Source organism: Ascaphus truei, chromosome 19, assembly GCF_040206685.1.
Source record: "Ascaphus truei isolate aAscTru1 chromosome 19, aAscTru1.hap1, whole genome shotgun sequence".
Taxonomy (NCBI): domain Eukaryota; kingdom Metazoa; phylum Chordata; class Amphibia; order Anura; family Ascaphidae; genus Ascaphus; species Ascaphus truei.
In genome coordinates this window covers 28108301-28126359 of record NC_134501.1, presented here as the reverse complement: position 1 = coordinate 28126359, position 18059 = coordinate 28108301, and the positions used below count along the sequence as shown (strand labels likewise).

Below are 18059 nucleotides of genomic sequence, written 5' to 3'. Positions count from 1 at the left end.
GTTTTGTTTTTTTTAACCACCATTTTCACTTTCAATGCGTGGATACAGCGTAACATTGCAGACTGCATAACATGTAGCGATCACAAAGAAATTGTTGCCGAATACAATATAGTATAACCTGAAAGAGTAGTACACATTGCTGACGGAATAAATATACGTACTTTCCTATCCCTTTAACCATATTAGCAACATTTTAACATAACTCTAACACATACCTGTTTTGTTATCATGCAACATTTAAAAGCGGGTCCACCACGTATGACGTGGGACCCTTGTCATGGCCCAAGGCGTCCTTAAAAAGGATTACGGATGTAAGTCCCGCCCCCAAGCGACGTGCGCGCCTCAAAGCCTATTGGCTGTCATGTTTTGTTATAGTAACGGTAACTGCAGTGTGTCATGTGTGCGGCTCAGTGTTTGTAGGCGTCAACTGGGCGTTAGCCGAATGTTAATTGAGTGGGAGGAGTGTTAGCGTGCGTTTCACGCTGGTTTAACATGACGTCACACGTATTGCATTTGCGCATTGTGTTATCGGCCGTCCTTTCTGTCTAAACACGTCTGTTTCAAAAGAATACAGATGTACTCGTGTAGAACGAATGTAGTTTCGTATTCATTGTATTTGAAATAAAGATTTTATGTTTAATGGTATTTTCAAGATGTATTGAACGCACAACGTACGCTTTGTTTTGCGCATGCGCTAACAGTTAGTGCAGCCAAGCGTGAAGTGCGTGCGCACACTAAGATGTGCGCGCACATTTTTCAGTATACAGGCAACGTTCACATCATATACATAGTTATGCCTGCTATAAATTTAAAGAAACATTACATACTGATGTACACTTGTACTTCTAACATATAAGTGAGTGACGTGTGTATGTACACAATCATATAGAGCTGTGTAATGCGTTGTCACGGATACATATATAGTAAGGTGCCATATTTGACCATCATGTGTTTGCTGTATTTCAGAGATGTCGGGGAAGATACAATCGGATCAATGTATGATTTCAGAAGAGTCTATCTTTATATGAGATGATTGTGAGGAGGAACCACCGACTACTATACTACATATGGAACTAATTTTATATTGCTTGCAGCGCTTATTAACAAACAATTAAAAATGTGATACCCTTATGCCTATATTGCATAAGCACTTAATTAACATAATGATGTTGCAAAATAGTGCCTCATGAATTTTTATTCAGTGTTCTTTAATGACTACTATCATTTTATGGCATGGTGTGTTTTATATATAACAACCATTCCCACTCTGCTAACACATTTGTGAATTCTATTGTGTAATGGAACGTATGACTGTCCAAACTATGTAACAATAATAATAATAATAATTATAATATGAGCATGTTCATGTATAGCGCTGCTAGTTGTACACAGCGCTTTACAGACACATTTTTCAGGCTGAGGTCCCTGGCCCGTGGAACTTACAATTTATTTTTTGCCGCCTGAGGCACAGGGAGATAAAGTGACTTGCCCAAGGTCACAAGGAGCCGACACCGGGAATTGAACCAGACTCCCCTGCTTCAAACTCTCAGTGCCAGTGTGTGTCTTTACTCACTGAGCCACTCCTCCCAATGTAAAGGACACTTACAACCAACTAGCCATTTCTTGTTAAAAATCTCTTGTTACATGGGTATGTTGATAAAATGGTTTGGGACTGTAGCAAATAATGTTATTGGCCAGATGTTGTGGTCCCCTACAATGCATGATGTTCTGATTATGACATCAACATCATGTAATGAAGTACGTTTCTGTGTATATTTCATTAACCTAACTAACTATAGTTTACTGTGTTTATGAAACGTTCTAAAAATACATAGTATAGTCAATATGATGATATAAGCTACCATAATAAAGCTGGTGTTATCATTTGTCGGTGTTATACATGGATCCTACACAAATTGATACAGACACAAACAGTTGTCTTACAAAGTGTGTCTATGCTAATGTGCACGTGATTGACGTTACAATTGTGAGAATACTTGATAATTATCATCATGATAATGATGAAGTGACGTGATTTATATAGCAAAAATATTACCAACATTGTCATATTGGTAAATTAGAAATGCTAAATGACAGTAACATTTGCAACAAAATTGTGTTTTCTGTTAACAGTTTTACACTTGGTACATGTAGGACACATCCACACACGTGTGACTTATACATACACATGTCACAAATGTAAATTAATGTTGACTATTAATTCCTAGCATTAAAAAACACCTACATTGCTAAATATAAGATGTAGTACGCATTGTTGTGATTACAGGCATTCATGCATGGAGTGTTATGATCAGTCAATTTCATCCGTGATGAATGAGCTCCCGTAAGTAAACAAATAAGTACAGTTATCCCCTTGTCTCCAAACACATCTATATTACATTAATGGAATTTATAAGGAAACATACATAAAATGTGATGAAATGTGAGTAATCATTTTCTAATACAATGCACATGAAAGCTCAAGAGTAGCTAAATGCATATACATGATACAGAAAGTACATGTATGTTACATTTGTGTTAAAACCAATATGTTGGGTTTTGACTTCAAATAATTATAGGAAGATTGATGTAGGCACATCTTATGAGAGATGTCAGCAAATATACATACCATGATCAGTCATACTGGAGATATACCTATAATGCAAAGGAACAATATATAAATTGCAAACATTGACATGCCATCTTCAGTACCGTAAACAACACAGCAAAGTGTGTATTTGGTGTTAAATGTGCAACACCATGTATATTTAATGACATTCAAAATGTAAATCAGCCTGGTGTACACATCATATGGATGTACATGTTACACTGCACCAATAACATTGTATGTAAGCATACTAGAAGCATGAATGAGTATGGGCATAATATGTGTATTGTGTTAGCATAAGGAACAACACAATCTTATACTATATTAGTGAAAGCACTGTATGTTTGCCTGCCTGCCTGCCTGCATGCATGCCTGCTGCCTGCCTGGATGTCCGGTGTCCCTAGGGGAAATCTCATTGGTCCCTTGGCCCGCCCCCGCACACCTCTCATTGGCCTGAGGCGGAGTGACGGGCCAAAGGACACACAGGGACACACACACACACAGGGACACACACACACACAGGGACACACACACACACAGGGACACACACACACACACACACACACAGGGACACACACACGGACACACACACACACACACACACACACGGGGCTCACAGTGTTAGCAGCACCCGCGCGCACCTCCTCCTCTCCCCGTGTCTCCCGCGCTTTCACACCGACCCCCCCCCTCCCCCGGCGCCGCTACAGTCAGCGGGACACACACACACACACTATTATTAGCCCTTCAGCGCCCCCCCCCCCACCCAGTGTCAGCGGCCGTGCGAGACCCCCCCTCTATATCTCCCACCTCTCCCCCCCCCAAACATATACATGCCCCCCCCTCCCCGGCGGGGGAACAGCCAGTGGCCAGGCAGGCTGCCTCGCGGCGCCGAGTGCCCAAGATGGTGGCGCCCGGGACACAGCGGGGGAGCGGCCACAACACGCTGCCTCCCGCCTCAGATCCACGTGGGACCTGCCGGATGGGTGAGTGAGCAGCCTTCACCTCCCCTCCACCCCCCCTTCACCTCCCCTCCACCCCCCCCTCCCCTCCAGTGTCAGTGTCTCCCCGATACCCCCCCCCCGGCGCCGCTACAGTCAGGGGGGGAGCGAGCGAGCGCCCGGGACACAGCGGGAGAGTGGCCACAACATGCTGCCTCCCACCTCAGATCCACGTGGGACCTGCCGGACGGGTGAGTGAGCGGCCTTCACCTCCCCTCACCCACACCTCACCCCCCATCACCTCCCCTCACCCCCTTTCACCTCCCCTCACTCCACTTCTCCCTTCCACCCCCCTTCACCTCCCCATTTACCTCCCCCCCTTCACCTCCCCTCCACCCCCCCCTTCACCACCTCCCCTCCACCCCCCCCCTTCACCTCCCCTCCACCCCCCCCTTCACCTCCCTTCCACCCCCCCCTTCACCTCCCTTCTACCCACCCCTTCACCTCCCTTCCACTCCCCCCCCTTCACCGCCCCTCCACCCCCCCCTTCACCTCCCCTCCACCCCCCCCCCTCCACCCCCCCACCTTCACCTCCCCTCCACCTCCCCTCCACCTCCCCTCCACCCCCCCTTCCCACCGCCTCCCCCCCTTCCCACCGCCTCCCCCCCCTTCACACCGCCTCCCCCCCTTCCCACCGCCTCCCCCCCTTCCCACCGCCTCCCCCCCTTCCCACCGCCTCCCCCCCCTTCCCACCGCCTCCCCTCCACCTTCCCACCGCCTCCCCCCCCTTCCCACCGCCTCCCAGCCCCCCTTCCCACCGCCTCCCCCCACCCCTTCCCACCGCCTCCCCCCACCCCTTCCCACCGCCTCCCAGCCCCCCTTCCCACCGCCTCCCCCCACCCCTTCCCACCGCCTCCCCCCACCCCTTCCTCCCCCCCCCCTTCCCACCGCCTCCCCCCCTTCCCAGCGCCTCCCCCCCTTCCCACCGCCTCCCCCCCCTTCACACCGCCTCCCCCCCTTCCCACCGCCTCCCACCCCCCCTTCCTACCGCCTCCCACCCCCCCTTCCCACCGCCTCCCCCCCCCTTCCCACCACCTCCCCCCCTTCCCACCGCCTCCCACCCCCCTTCCCACCGCCTCCCACCCCCCTTCCCACCGCCTCCCACCCCCCGCCATCCCACCGCCTCCCACCCCCCGCCTTCCCACCTCCTCCCACCCCCCGCCTTCCCACCGCCTCCCACCCCCCGCCTTCCCTCCGCCTACCCCTTCCCACCTCCCCCCCCTTCCCACCACCTCCCCCCCCTTTCCACCACCTCCCCCTCTTCCCACCACCTCCCCCCCTTCCCACCACCTCCACCCTCCCCCCCTTCCCACCACCTCACCCCTCCTCCCCCTTCCCACCACCTTCCCCTTCCCACCACCTTCCCCCTCCTCCCCTTCCCACCACCTTCCCCCTCCTCCCCCTTCCCACCACATCCCACCTTCTCTCCCTTTCCACCACCTTCCCCCTCCTCCTCCTTCCCACCACCTCCCCCCTTCCCACCACCTCCCCCCTTCTCCCCCTTCCCACCACCTCCCCCTTCTCCCCCTTTCCACCACCTCCCCCCTCCTCCCCCTTCCCACCACTTCTCCCCTCCCCCCCCGCTCCCCTTCCCCCCCCCCGCTCCCCTTCCCCCCCTACGCTCCCCTTCACCCCCCCTCCGCTCCCCTTTCCACCCCCCCCTCCGCTCCTCTTCCCCCCCCTCCACCTCTTTTTCCCCTTTCCCCTCCCACCCCCTCCCACACTTCCACCCCCTCCTCTAACCCTTCCCCCCCCCTCCTCTAACCCTTCCCCCCCTCCTCTAACCCTTCCCCCCCTCCTCTAACCCTTCCCCCCCTCCTCTAACCCTTCCCCCCCCTCCTCTAACCCTTCCCCCCCTCCTCTAACCCTTCCCCCCCTCCTCTAACCCTTCCCCCCTCCTCTAACCCTTCCCCCCCCTCCTCTAACCCTTCCGCCCCTCCTCTAACCCTTCCCCCCCTCCTCTAACCCTTCCCCCCCTCCTCTAACCCTTCCCCCCTCCTCCACCCCTTGCCCCCCTCCTCCACCCCTTGCCCCCCTCCTCCACCCCTTGCCCCCCTCCTCCACCCCTTGCCCCCCTCCTCCACACCCTCCTCCCCTTCCCGCCGCCCTTCGCCTTCATGCCCGCCTTACCGCCTCCCCACCCCGCCTCTGCCTTTCATCCGCCCTTACTCCGGCCGCCTCTGCCTTTCACCCACCGCCTCACAGCCGCTGCACGCACTCAACAGACACCCGCCACACTCGACACATACCTGCCGCCACACACACCTGCTGCCTCCCGCCCCTACGCACCGACATCACTGACCCACCGCCTCACACCCTAGCAGGACCCCCCACTCACAGACAGCACTCACAACCCACGTGCCAGCCGCCGCCTCACACCCTTGCAGGACCCCCACTCACAGACAGCACTCACAACCCACGCGCCACCCGCCGCCTCACACCCTAGCAGGACCCCCACTCACAGACAGCACTCACAACCCACGCACCACCCGCCGCCTCACACCCTAGCAGGACCCCCACTCGCACACAGCACTCACAACCCACGCGCCACCCGCCGCCTCACACCCTAGCAGGACACACGACTCAGATTTTTACATCACTTATGGCACCAAAATATACATTGTACTGTGGTGTGGTTACAATAAACCATTTTTATACAACATCGTATTACATTTTCTTCCATCTTTCTTTTCAATATTATTATCCAACCTTTACAACAAACAGTCACCTATTGTTCCACGATTTATAAATAATACTACCTATTACGCATTTACATCCTGGGCAACGCCGGGTCTCTCAGCTAGTGCTAAAATATTAGTGCTTTGTTACCCCAGTTGTATTCACATACACACAACTAAAGTAAAATTGAAGAGGGATTATATAACCTGTGCAACAATAACATACCGGTGCCACATCCCTTTGTGCACACAGCAGAGAGAAGAAAGGTGTGCAACCCATATTCATCTGTGTCCTACCAGAAGGGTATATAAAAAAACATTATTGTTAAGATAACATAATGTAAGTATAAAAGTATAACTTGGAACATATATGTTTTTACTTACAAGAAAAAAATGAATTGATGAGATTCTGGCGTGTCTGGCCACCACTGGCTGTTTGTTCATTTTCAGCAGCTACATGGGTGGGATGCTCGTCTACCAACGGTTCAGCTAGGTCTGATTGTACATTGTGCCTGAGTGCAACATTGTGCAAAATGCAACAGGCAAGGATAATATCAGACACTTTTTGAGGCTTGTATAGAAGAGCCCCACCAGTTCTGTCCAGACACCTAAATCTGGTCTTGAGTAGGCCAAATGTCCTCTCTATAACAGATCTTGTAGATATATGGGCTGCATTGTACCTGTCCTCTGCTTCAGTTTGAGGGTTTAGCACCGTCAAGAGCCACGGCCTAATTCCGTATCCTGAGTCACCTATAATGAATGGAGCACACATACTGTAAGCTGACATTAGTGATCAAATTGTACAATGCCAACATTCCTAAATAAAAATGTGTTTTGTGTTATAACATGTAAATGTGTACTCACCCAGCAGCCAACCATGTTCAAAATGTCCCTCTTCGAACGCATGGAAGACTGAAGAGTTCCTCAGGATGGAGGAATCGTGACTGGAACCAGGGAATTTGGGTACCACATGCATTATCCTCATCGTCGCATCACATACCACCTGTACATTGAGTGAATGGTAGTGCTTACGATTGCGGTACACATGCTCACTCTGACTAGGTGCAATCAAAGCAACATGTGTGCAATCGATTGCACCCAGCACACATGGTATCCCTGCTATATTATAAAAGCCAGTCCTGACTTCCAGCCACTCTGTCGCCTCTGTAGGAAAATGAATATAATTCCTAGCGCGTCTATTGAGTGCATAGAGAAACTGGGTCAAGGCCCGCGAGAATGTAGATTGCGAGACCCCGCCCACTATGCCCACAGTTGTCTGGTATGACGCGGAAGCAAGATAATGTAATGAGCACAGCATTTTAACAAGCCCAGGGACTGCACGACCTCTGGCTGTGAAAAAATCTAAATCTCCCCTTATCTCCTGATAAAGAGATAAGATTGCTGCTGAACTCAAACGATAGCGACTTACAATCTCCTCCTCACTCATCCCATCTAACAGGGTTCTCTCCCTGTACAGACGCGGACGAGGCACAACTTGTCTCCTCTGTCTTCTCCTCTGATCTCCTGTCCCTCTACCTGTCCCTCGGCCTGTCCCTCTCCCTGTCCCTGTCGTATCCGCGTGACTGTCCCTGTCACTGTCCCTCGCTGTGTCCCTCCCTTGCCCTATATGATTCTCTTGATCATCAAGCATGTCATAGAAAAGAATGTTCCTCCGTCTCCTAAACAATCTCAACATTTTGAAATGAGTAGCTGTGAATGAGCAGGTAATGGGCGTCCTTTAAATAGGTATGTGATGATGTCAGGTGACATAGTAAAATGCAAGGTGTTACATTAACATAATAAAGTACTTCTGTGGCAAGCTGTGTGCAGTTCTTGTTATAAGTATTTGTTGTGTGTATTCTGCAGGGAATGATGATATTTGGCAATGATGTGACGTGAACCTTTGTAGAAACATTGCTTGCAAATAAATAGTAGCATGTGCAATGCATGTAACACTTGTGAACGCAACAGTCAGTCATGTAATTAGACAAAAAGGCTGAGATTGACGTGGGAAAAGTTTTGTGTAACATGTGTAATTAGGCATGTTATTGTGACATGTTGACAACAATGAATAGTCGTGTGCATATGCATGCATTTGTGTAATGAGGATAGTTGCTATAGAATGAGTTTACAAGGTGTCCCAATGCTGAATTACTGTACATGTGTGTATAAGTTAGGTTGAAGTGCTTGTAATGCTACGGTTACAATGTAAACATGCAATGTGATTGAGCGTCCAATAAGTGACGTCATGAAAATAGGGAGGACCCAAAACTAGATGTAAACATGAGAATTTAGATGTACATGAACGTTTAAAGATGCTTGTCACATTACAAGCATTGTGTAATGTAAAGGAACATGAATATACGGTGTATGTGTGACATGTGTGACATGTGTAACATCATGTAAATAATTGTCGCTCAGTTCATAAAAATGTGTGATATGATGTGAGGTTCTCCTTTAAGAGTTGAGTATAGTATTTTCCCTTGGCACATCATCACATGATGAGTAATGTGACACGCAAATGCTGAAAACATGTAAAAGTAGAATGTTATGCAAATAATACACGTCAGCTGTGACACAATGCAGGGAATGCCCCCACACTGTAATGCAAATGACGTTTGTATTGTGAGCAATGAAACGTAAACAGTACTATACTGTTATACGTCCCCGCTCCATTGACTCCATTGATGTACAGAAGAATTTTTTTTTCTAAGTGCCGTTCCGGCAGCCTTAGCGATCGTTCTCCCCTCCAAACTGCCAACTTTAGTTGGCGGGAGAAATTGGCCATAACATCTCAATTTCGTAGTGCCGATCAGCCCCGATAAGCTGTTTTTTTTTGTTGAATCCAGCCGATTTAAAAAAGTGGCGATCAGTGGCGAAAACAGGCTTATCGGCAGCCGACTGGCCATAACAAAATAATCGGCTCCGAAACCTGGCGAAATCAAGCACTTATCGGCGCTTACTGAATCTCAAACCCAATTTTGCCTATAAAATGGCGATAATTCCCTTATCAGCGCTTACTGCATGAGGCCCTATGTTCTTTGCAGCAAAGTGAAAAGATTTCCCAAGTTAAAAAGGTGAGGAGGAGTGAGCTCTTCGGGTACGTGCCACCTACCTCCATACAACTGTTACCAGATTGTTCATCCATCGTCTTTCCCATTTGATTGAGTTTGACGATTGATTGATTAATTAATTAATTTAAAGAGATAATGAGGAACCATGTAATTAGATAAAGCAGACCAGAATACAATATAAACTGACTCGTGTTTACACAAGAGACCACTAAGTAACATTGTTAATTAAAAGTGACTGAATCTAATGTAAAGAAAGTGACAAAACCCCTCCCCCGTACAGTAAATAAAAATACCACGTGTGAGCACATTGGTGTGAGACACAATCTTTTAGTGACACAGGTAAAATCTTCTTTGTAATTAAGAAGCCACCATTAGTCAAACACATAAATACAAATAGCGAATATGCATTAATTCAGGGTTCTCCAAATACAAAAAGTCACACAGTTACTTTGAGTGAGATTTCATCTTTTTGATGGGAGCAAATGATGACACGGATAAGAGGTTTTTAACTCACTACGTGAGACTGACCCTTTAACGCTGGGGCGCTAAACACTAGGCCTCAAGCCCCTCCCAACATGTCAGGTTTTCAGGATAATCCTGCCTCAGCACAGGTGACTCAGAGACTCAGTCAAAGACTGAGCACTGATTCAGCCACCTGTGCTGAAGCAGGGACTGATTGAGCCACCTGTACTGAATCTGGGATATCCTGAAAACTTTACCTCTTGTGGGGGGGGGAGGGCATGAGGACTGGAGTTGAGCCCCCTGCTTTATTGGACCGACATTGATGGACTGCAGTTTCAGAATCCCAGGGATCTCTTCTTCAGAAGAGTATCACCAGTATGATAGGTCTTCCTTTTACTCTAGGTTATCGGACATCCTCTGTTCAATGCTGATCCCATAGCGAATGATGTCCTCCTGGTGAAGCTCTCCAGCCCTGCTGTATATACCGCCCGTGTGTCCCCTGTGTGCCTCGCAGCTTCAAGTCATGGTTTCTCAGCTGGCTATAAATGTGTCACCACTGGATGGGGCCACACCAACCCAATTAGTAAGACAGACCGTAACATGGAGCATTCAGTTAGATATCTTCCAATATTCTCCTCTACACTCTGATTCAATGTCCCAAGCTGGAGAAGAGTTGAATGGAACCAACATCTTCTCCAGCACATGGAAATGACTTCACAGCATTGTACTGACATGTCCTGGGCCCTGGCACGCTAGAGACCCTTATGATGTTCAAGGTACAGAATGTCATGGGTACTTGCTCATTTTGTAGTGGGTTATCGGCTTGACCGCTTTAACAATTAGAGTGCCGAATATCCAGTGGGCACCAGAAGTGCAACTGGCACTCTGGCACTTTCAAGTCATGTGATCGCTCCGGGAAAAAAATTGCACGACACGACACAGCCCGGATTGCTTTAAACAGAAGTGGACAGGGAGCCAGTCTGTCCGATCACCTCCTAGAAAGTGACCAAGTGCCTAGTATAGCAGAAGGGCTTCTAGAGTGGCAAGACCAACGGTATGTGTGCCTCTGCCAGGTCGGGGACCTTATTAGAACACTGCGTGCTTCCTTGGTGTGTTATATAATAAAATGTCCCGATTGCAAAACTGGGGCAAAAACAGCACCAGATTTACCAAGGAAAATAAATTCAATTGGAAATAATTCAAGTTTATCATTTGATAAATCGGATTCAATTCTTTGCCCCAGTTTTGCCGCTGAGACACTTTAGTAAATAACTCGACTGGAGTCTATTTAAGGAAGAATCAATATTCCGGGCTGTGTTTACTAAGCAGCGCTACCCCATAAGGCTCCTTCCAGCACGGCTTAGTAAATTGGGCCATTTATAAGTCATACAAATGAATATCATGCGCCCGTAAGGCGTCTTCTGGAAATACGCCACGTGGTTAATTATGGCCTCTTGTGGTCCATTCATTTAAATCGGGCTGTAAGTTGCTTTTTAGCATTGAAGGAGTCTTATGAAGCAGGCTTAGTAAATATGGCCCTAACTGGTGTCACATTAATGGCCATTAATGATCAATGGAGCATGTGGATCAAGTGTCGGTTCGGGTTATCGCACACGTTCTGGTGTTAACACCCATTCGTCAATGGGAGTTAATGCTGGAACGGGTGTGATAACCAGTATCTGGACTCTATGAATGGGCCCCAATGTTGGCTATGACACTTTAGTGAATAAACAAAGGAATGAAGAATGAAATACAGGTTATACAGATTATTCTGTCTTCTATGTGTTAGTTCACGAGGGAGGTAATAGCTATTTAATCCTTTACATCTTACCCTAATATTTGTACTGCCCCTGTAACAACACACTGGAGATTGAGGGCATTTGATATCATTACAAGTGGGCAACTGGAGTCAGTAACTGTAATTACTATTAGAAGCCAATAAGTGCCTGGGTTCTCAAAACTAAAGATAACTGGAAATAGGTAGTGCTGCTTAGTATTGCTTTATGTTGCAGCATGTTGATTTTTTTTCCAGCTGAACAACTCCCAAACAAACTGCAGCAGGTTTCCCTCCCATTGATTTCCATTCGTGAATGTAAGACGTTATGGGATAAAAAACTCTTAAGTACCTCGATGTGTGCTGGAGCGGCGGGAACTTCCTCTTGCAAGGTACGATGTTTGTTTTTCTTCCATTGGACCATATTACAATGTTCATTAGCCTCTGATCTCTCCCTGTGCAACTACTCAGCTTATGCGCTCAGCTCAAGGCTGTCTCCTTTCTATCCCATTTTGCTCTCCTGCATTCTCATGCCTAATATCTCCTTCACGCACAGCCTGTGAAATACTCTGACAAGCCTCTTAGCTCTAGCTAGACCGATCCTAGATGAAAAATTCCAAAAGCTTGAACTCATTATCACTACACTACGTGCCCCAAATCCCATAACACATAACATACATACAGATATGTTCCTCCTTCCGTGGAAAGTTTAACATGGATTTATAGCATTTCAGCAAATAGGTGAAAGGTGAAAAAAAACAGCCAACCACTATTTCAAATCAGAATATTTTGTCCATTGGTATTGTAGACATTTGTACACTTACATTGGGGAACAGACTGCAAAATTGAGGCGGTAAAGGGTCAGAAAACGGCTAAATATTAGGCACTTTGATGGGTACGCTTGGGATGTTAAAGCAGAGCCTCAGATATGCCGCGGTTCCAAAGTTTCCAAACTGTGAATCAACTAATCCTCCCTGAATCCAAGTGGAATGACCAGCGCTGTTGTGAAACTCCACTAGAACAAGCGTTCTTGTTGTGTTTTCTACATGTCTAAAGCATCAGGGTTCCCAAGGGCATGGAGGGTGGTATGGTGAGAGAGGTACAGAAATAATAACTACGGAGAGATCAGGGGCTGAAGGATCGGCTCAGTGATTAAAGACACTGACTGGTACTGCGTTTGACGCACCTGGTTCAATTCCCAGTGTAAGCTCCTTGTGACCTTGGGCAAGTCACCTTATCTCCATATGCCTAAGGCACCAAAAACATAGATTGTAAAATACACAGCGCAGGGAATGTGTCTGCACAATGTCTCTGTAAAGCACTACATAATAGTAGCAGTGCTATACAAGAATAATCAATTATCATTAAAGGAGGGAGATACAGTAAGTAACAAATAACCAAGAAAAGAACATAAGTTTAAGAGCATTTTTTAATTTGCGATTATTTTTCTACTAAATTAACCACATTATTTATTGTTAATATTATCATGACTATTATTAATATTCTTTTTGTTAACTAGAATTTAAATATTTAAATAAGAAAATAAACAGCTCCAGATGACATAATTTCATTATTATTATTATTATTATCGATTGATTGATTATAAAAATTAAAACATTTAAGAAGGAAAACTGAAATCAAAATGCTGGGGCCCATCTCTACATGAAAGGAAAGAGTCCAATGGAATGTAATACCCCTTTGGTGCGTATAAATTAAGGAGGGGGTATTTATCAGTCAAAATACAAAAATAGCACAAGATTCATCTGGGGAGTGTGTTTTTATATTAGTAGTCCCCACATTTTGCACAGGGCTGGCGCCGGGGGGTTTATATAAATAGCTTCTTATTTTCACAATTACAAATGTGTGCTACACAAGCCCGAGATATCTGACAAACATTTATAACCCATTAAATGCTGTGCTTAGTAATACAGGACAAAAGGTTATTTGCAACCAGTCCAAGCCTAGGGTCTACTGAGTGTACGTAGACCAGACCCCACAGACAGGTAATTACTGAGTGTTCGTAGACCAGAACCCCACAGACAGGTAATTACTGAGTGTACGTAGACCAGACCCCACAGACAGGTAATTACTGAGTGAACGTAGACCAGAACCCCACGGACAGGTAATTACTGAGTGTACGTAAACCAGACCCCACAGACCAGTAATTACTGAGTGTATGTAGACCAGACCCCACAGACAGGTAATTACTGAGTGTACGTAGACCAGACCCCAAAGACCAGTGATTACTGAGTGTACGTAGACCAGACCCCAAAGACCAGTAATTACTGTGTGTACGTAGACCAGACCCCACAGACAGGTAATTACTAAGTGTACGTAGACCAGACCCCACAGACAGGTAATTACTGAGTGTACGTAGACCAGACCCCACAGACAGGTAATTACTGAGTGTTCGTAGACCAGACCCCACAGACAGGTAATTATTGAGTGTATGTAGACCAGACCCACAGACAGGTAATTACTGAGTGTATGCAGACCAGACCCCACAGACAGGTAATTACTGAGTGTATGTAGACCAGAGCCCACAGACAGGTAATTACTGAGTGTACATAGACCAGACCCCACAGACAGGTAATTACTGAGTGTACGTAGACCAGACCCCAAAGACCAGTAATTACTGAGTGTATGTAGACCAGACCCCAAAGACCAGTAATTACTGAGTGTACGTAAACCAGACCCCAAAGACCAGTAATTACTGAGTGTACGTAGACCAGACCCCACAGACAGGTAATTACTGAGTGTATGTAGACCAGACCCAACAGACAGGTAATTACTGAGTGTACGTAGACCAGACCCCACAGACAGGTAATTACTGAGTGTACGTAGACCAAACCCCACAGACAGGTAATTACTGAGTGTACGTAGACCAGACCCACAGACAGGTAATTACTGAGTGTATGTAGACCAGAGCCCAAGGACAGGTAATTACTGAGTGTATGTAGACCAGAGCCCACAGACAGGTAATTACTGAGTGTACATAGACCAGACCCCACAGACAGGTAATTACTGAGTGTATGTAGACCAGACCCCACAGACAGGTAATTACTGAGTTTATGTAGACCAGACCCCACAGACAGGTAATTACTGAGTGAACATAGAACAGACCCCACAGACCGGTAATTACTGAGTGTACGTAGACCAGACCCCACAGACAGGTAATTACTGAGTGTACATAGAACAGACCCCACAGACAGGTAATTACTGAGTGTACGTAGACCAGACCCCACAGACAGGTAATTACAGAGTGTACGTAGATCAGACCCACAGACAGGTAATTACTGAGTGTACGTAGACCAGACCCCACAGACAGGTAATTACTGAGTGTACATAGAACAGACCCCACAGACAGGTAATTACTGAGTGTACGTAGACCAGACCCCAAAGACCAGTAATTACTGAGTGTATGTAGACCAGACCCCAAAGACCAGTAATTACTGAGTGTACGTAGACCAGACCCCAAAGACCAGTAATTACTGAGTGTACGTAGACCAGACCCCACAGACAGGTAATTACTGAGTGTACGTAGACCAGACCCCACAGACAGGTAATTACTGAGTGTACATAGACCAAACCCCACAGACAGGTAATTACTGAGTGTACGTAGACCAGACCCACAGACAGGTAATTACTGAGTGTATGTAGACCAGACCCCAAGGACAGGTAATTACTGAGTGTACGTAGACCAGACCCCAAAGACCAGTAATTACTGAGTGTATGTAGACCAGACCCCAAAGACCAGTAATTACTGAGTGTACGTAGACCAGACCCCAAAGACCAGTAATTACTGAGTGTACGTAGACCAGACCCCACAGACAGGTAATTACTGAGTGTATGTAGACCAGACCCCACAGACAGGTAATTACTGAGTGTACGTAGACCAGACCCACAGACAGGTAATTACTGAGTGTACGTAGACCAAACCCCACAGACAGGTAATTACTGAGTGTACGTAGACCAGACCCACAGACAGGTAATTACTGAGTGTATGTAGACCAGACCCCAAGGACAGGTAATTACTGAGTGTATGTAGACCAGAGCCCACAGACAGGTAATTACTGAGTGTACATAGACCAGACCCCACAGACAGGTAATTACTGAGTGTACGTAGACCAGACCCCACAGACAGGTAATTACTGAGTTTATGTAGACCAGACCCCACAGACAGGTAATTACTGAGTGAACATAGAACAGACCCCACAGATAGGTAATTACTGAGTGTACGTAGACCAGACCCCACAGACAGGTAATTACTGAGTGTACGTAGACCAGACCCCACAGACAGGTAATTACAGAGTGTACGTAGACCAGACCCACAGACAGGTAATTACTGAGTGTACGTAGACCAGACCCACAGACAGGTAATTACTGAGTGTACGTAGACCAGACTCCACAGACAGGTAATTACTGAGTGTATGTAGACCAGACCCCAGAGACAGGTAATTACTGAGTGTATGTAGACCACACCCCACAGACAGGTAAAGAACAATTGTGAAAACTAAGTTTCTTGTTTCTACTTTCAGTACGACTCTGGAGGACCCCTTGTTTGCCAGATGAATGGAACCTGGACCCTGCTTGGCATTGTGTCTTCGGGAGCTATCCCCTGTTCCACCTCAACCCCAGTATTGTACACTTATGTCCCCTACATCCAAGCTTGGGTTAACAATATGATTGCCCGGAATTAGTTTTCAACTCCCCAGAAACAGGATTTCCTCTTTTTTTAATCTTTTATCAGTCTGATATCTGTTTCCATTTGTCATGAGTGAAAGGGCCTTATTCTATACAGGCCGAAGTGCTGTTGGATAATTGGTGGCTGCCGTTTTTCCTAGACTAATCCGCCACCGGCGGTTATCCGCCACACACCTCGCCATCGGGACATCTCTCTCCTGGTTGCTTGGCTGCCAGGGTAAGCTCCAAACTTTACCCTAAAAATCCCTAATCTTAACCCCAAATACTAAGACTACCCCTACTCCCCTACCCTAAAACCCATAATCCCTATCCTTAACCCCCTATCCTAACCACAAAAAAACCTTAAATGAACCAACCTAATATGCGAGATGGCCGCAACCAATTATCCGATTGTGGCCCAAAGTGCTCATTCGGGCCGTCTTCAGACAAAAATACATATTGATGTCAATGAGGCTATTCGGCTGACAATGCTTGAAACAGCCGCGTGTGGTAAACCAGTCTGCCCCCAGAGGGGGCTGTGTAACAAAGCAATGTTTTACATTTATATCTGCAACGTGTGACATAGCGCAGGAGGATACAACCACCAAATGAGCCTAATTTTTACAATATTTGATAGACATGCGTGTTTTTATTATGCGCCGGGACACACGATACCCAGGTTTGTTTGTACACCAGTGGAAAGTTGGAGTATAAAATGTACTCATTTATGTATCAGGAACGAAATCAGATCAGTTGTTATTCCGCTTGTTAGCACTGACAAGATGTGTGTATTACACACGAAACCAATGTAACGTGTGCGATATTTTCGTAACGCCGGCAACATCTAAAATATCTGCATAAAATCAGGGTCAAATATTTGTTACCTCTGATATATAGATCCCAAAGAGAGTCTGTGACAGGGTAAATAAAAGCCACCAGTTATATGCCTGGAAAACCTATGTCTAGTCTGCAGTGCAGCACTAACTAGGTTAAACTTCAGCTGGGAACCTCAGGACAATTAGTTGGATTCCAGCTGCCTAATCAAGGTGTGTTAAAACCCAGGTTGTAGACACATGGAGCTTGCTGTTGATGAGAGAGGAGTAAGCTGCTAAAGGGATTCCTGAAAACAAGGTCTGAGTAGCAAAGTAGTGAAACTGTGAACTGTCTGTCCCCTGAATAGAAAAAGGGAAGCTGCATATATATAAACTGTCTGCTAAAGAGAAACTGTTTTGTTCGGTTTGCTGAAGGAAAAGCCATTTTTCGTTTGTTGCTGAAAAAGAGCTATTTTTGTTTTGTGTGCTGTACAGGCATACCCCGCATTAACATACGCAATGGGACCGGAGCATGTATGTAAAGCGAAAATGTACTTAAAGTGAAGCACTACTTTTTCCCCACTTATCGATGCATGTACAGTACTGCAATCGTCACATACATGTATAACTGATGTAAATAACGCATTTGTAACAGGCTCTATAGTCTCCCCGCTTGCGCACAGCTTCGGTACATGTAGGGAGCAGGTATTGCTGTTCAGGACGTGCTGACAGGCGCATGCGTGAGCTTCCATTTGCCTATTGAGCGAGATGTACTTACTCGCGAGTGTACTTAAAGTGAGTGTCCTTAAACAGGGGTATGCCTGTATATTTTTCAAGGCAAAATAAAACAGCCTTGTCAAGAAACCCACGTGTGTAGTTGCATGTACCCTGCAACATATGGTTGTCAAGAAGTGAGATTTGATTTTTTTTCAAAAGGCTCCTGCAGTTAAAGGGCCACACACACACACAC

The 18059-nt window shown here is 46.6% G+C and overlaps 1 protein-coding gene across 1 annotated transcript in view; it reads left to right on the top strand.

Annotated features, from left to right (window-relative positions):
- The window catches only part of LOC142470192 (chymotrypsinogen A-like), a 118665-nt gene extending 101092 nt beyond the window's left edge, over positions 1 to 17573 (top strand). The window contains exons 5-7 of the mRNA XM_075577168.1: positions 10223 to 10403; positions 11853 to 11986; positions 16133 to 17573. Of these exons, the coding sequence (XP_075433283.1) occupies positions 10223 to 10403; positions 11853 to 11986; positions 16133 to 16294 (477 nt within the window). The 3' untranslated portion in view covers positions 16295 to 17573. The remainder of the gene's footprint in view (positions 1 to 10222; positions 10404 to 11852; positions 11987 to 16132) is intronic.
- The last annotated feature ends 486 nt before the right edge of the window (positions 17574 to 18059 follow it).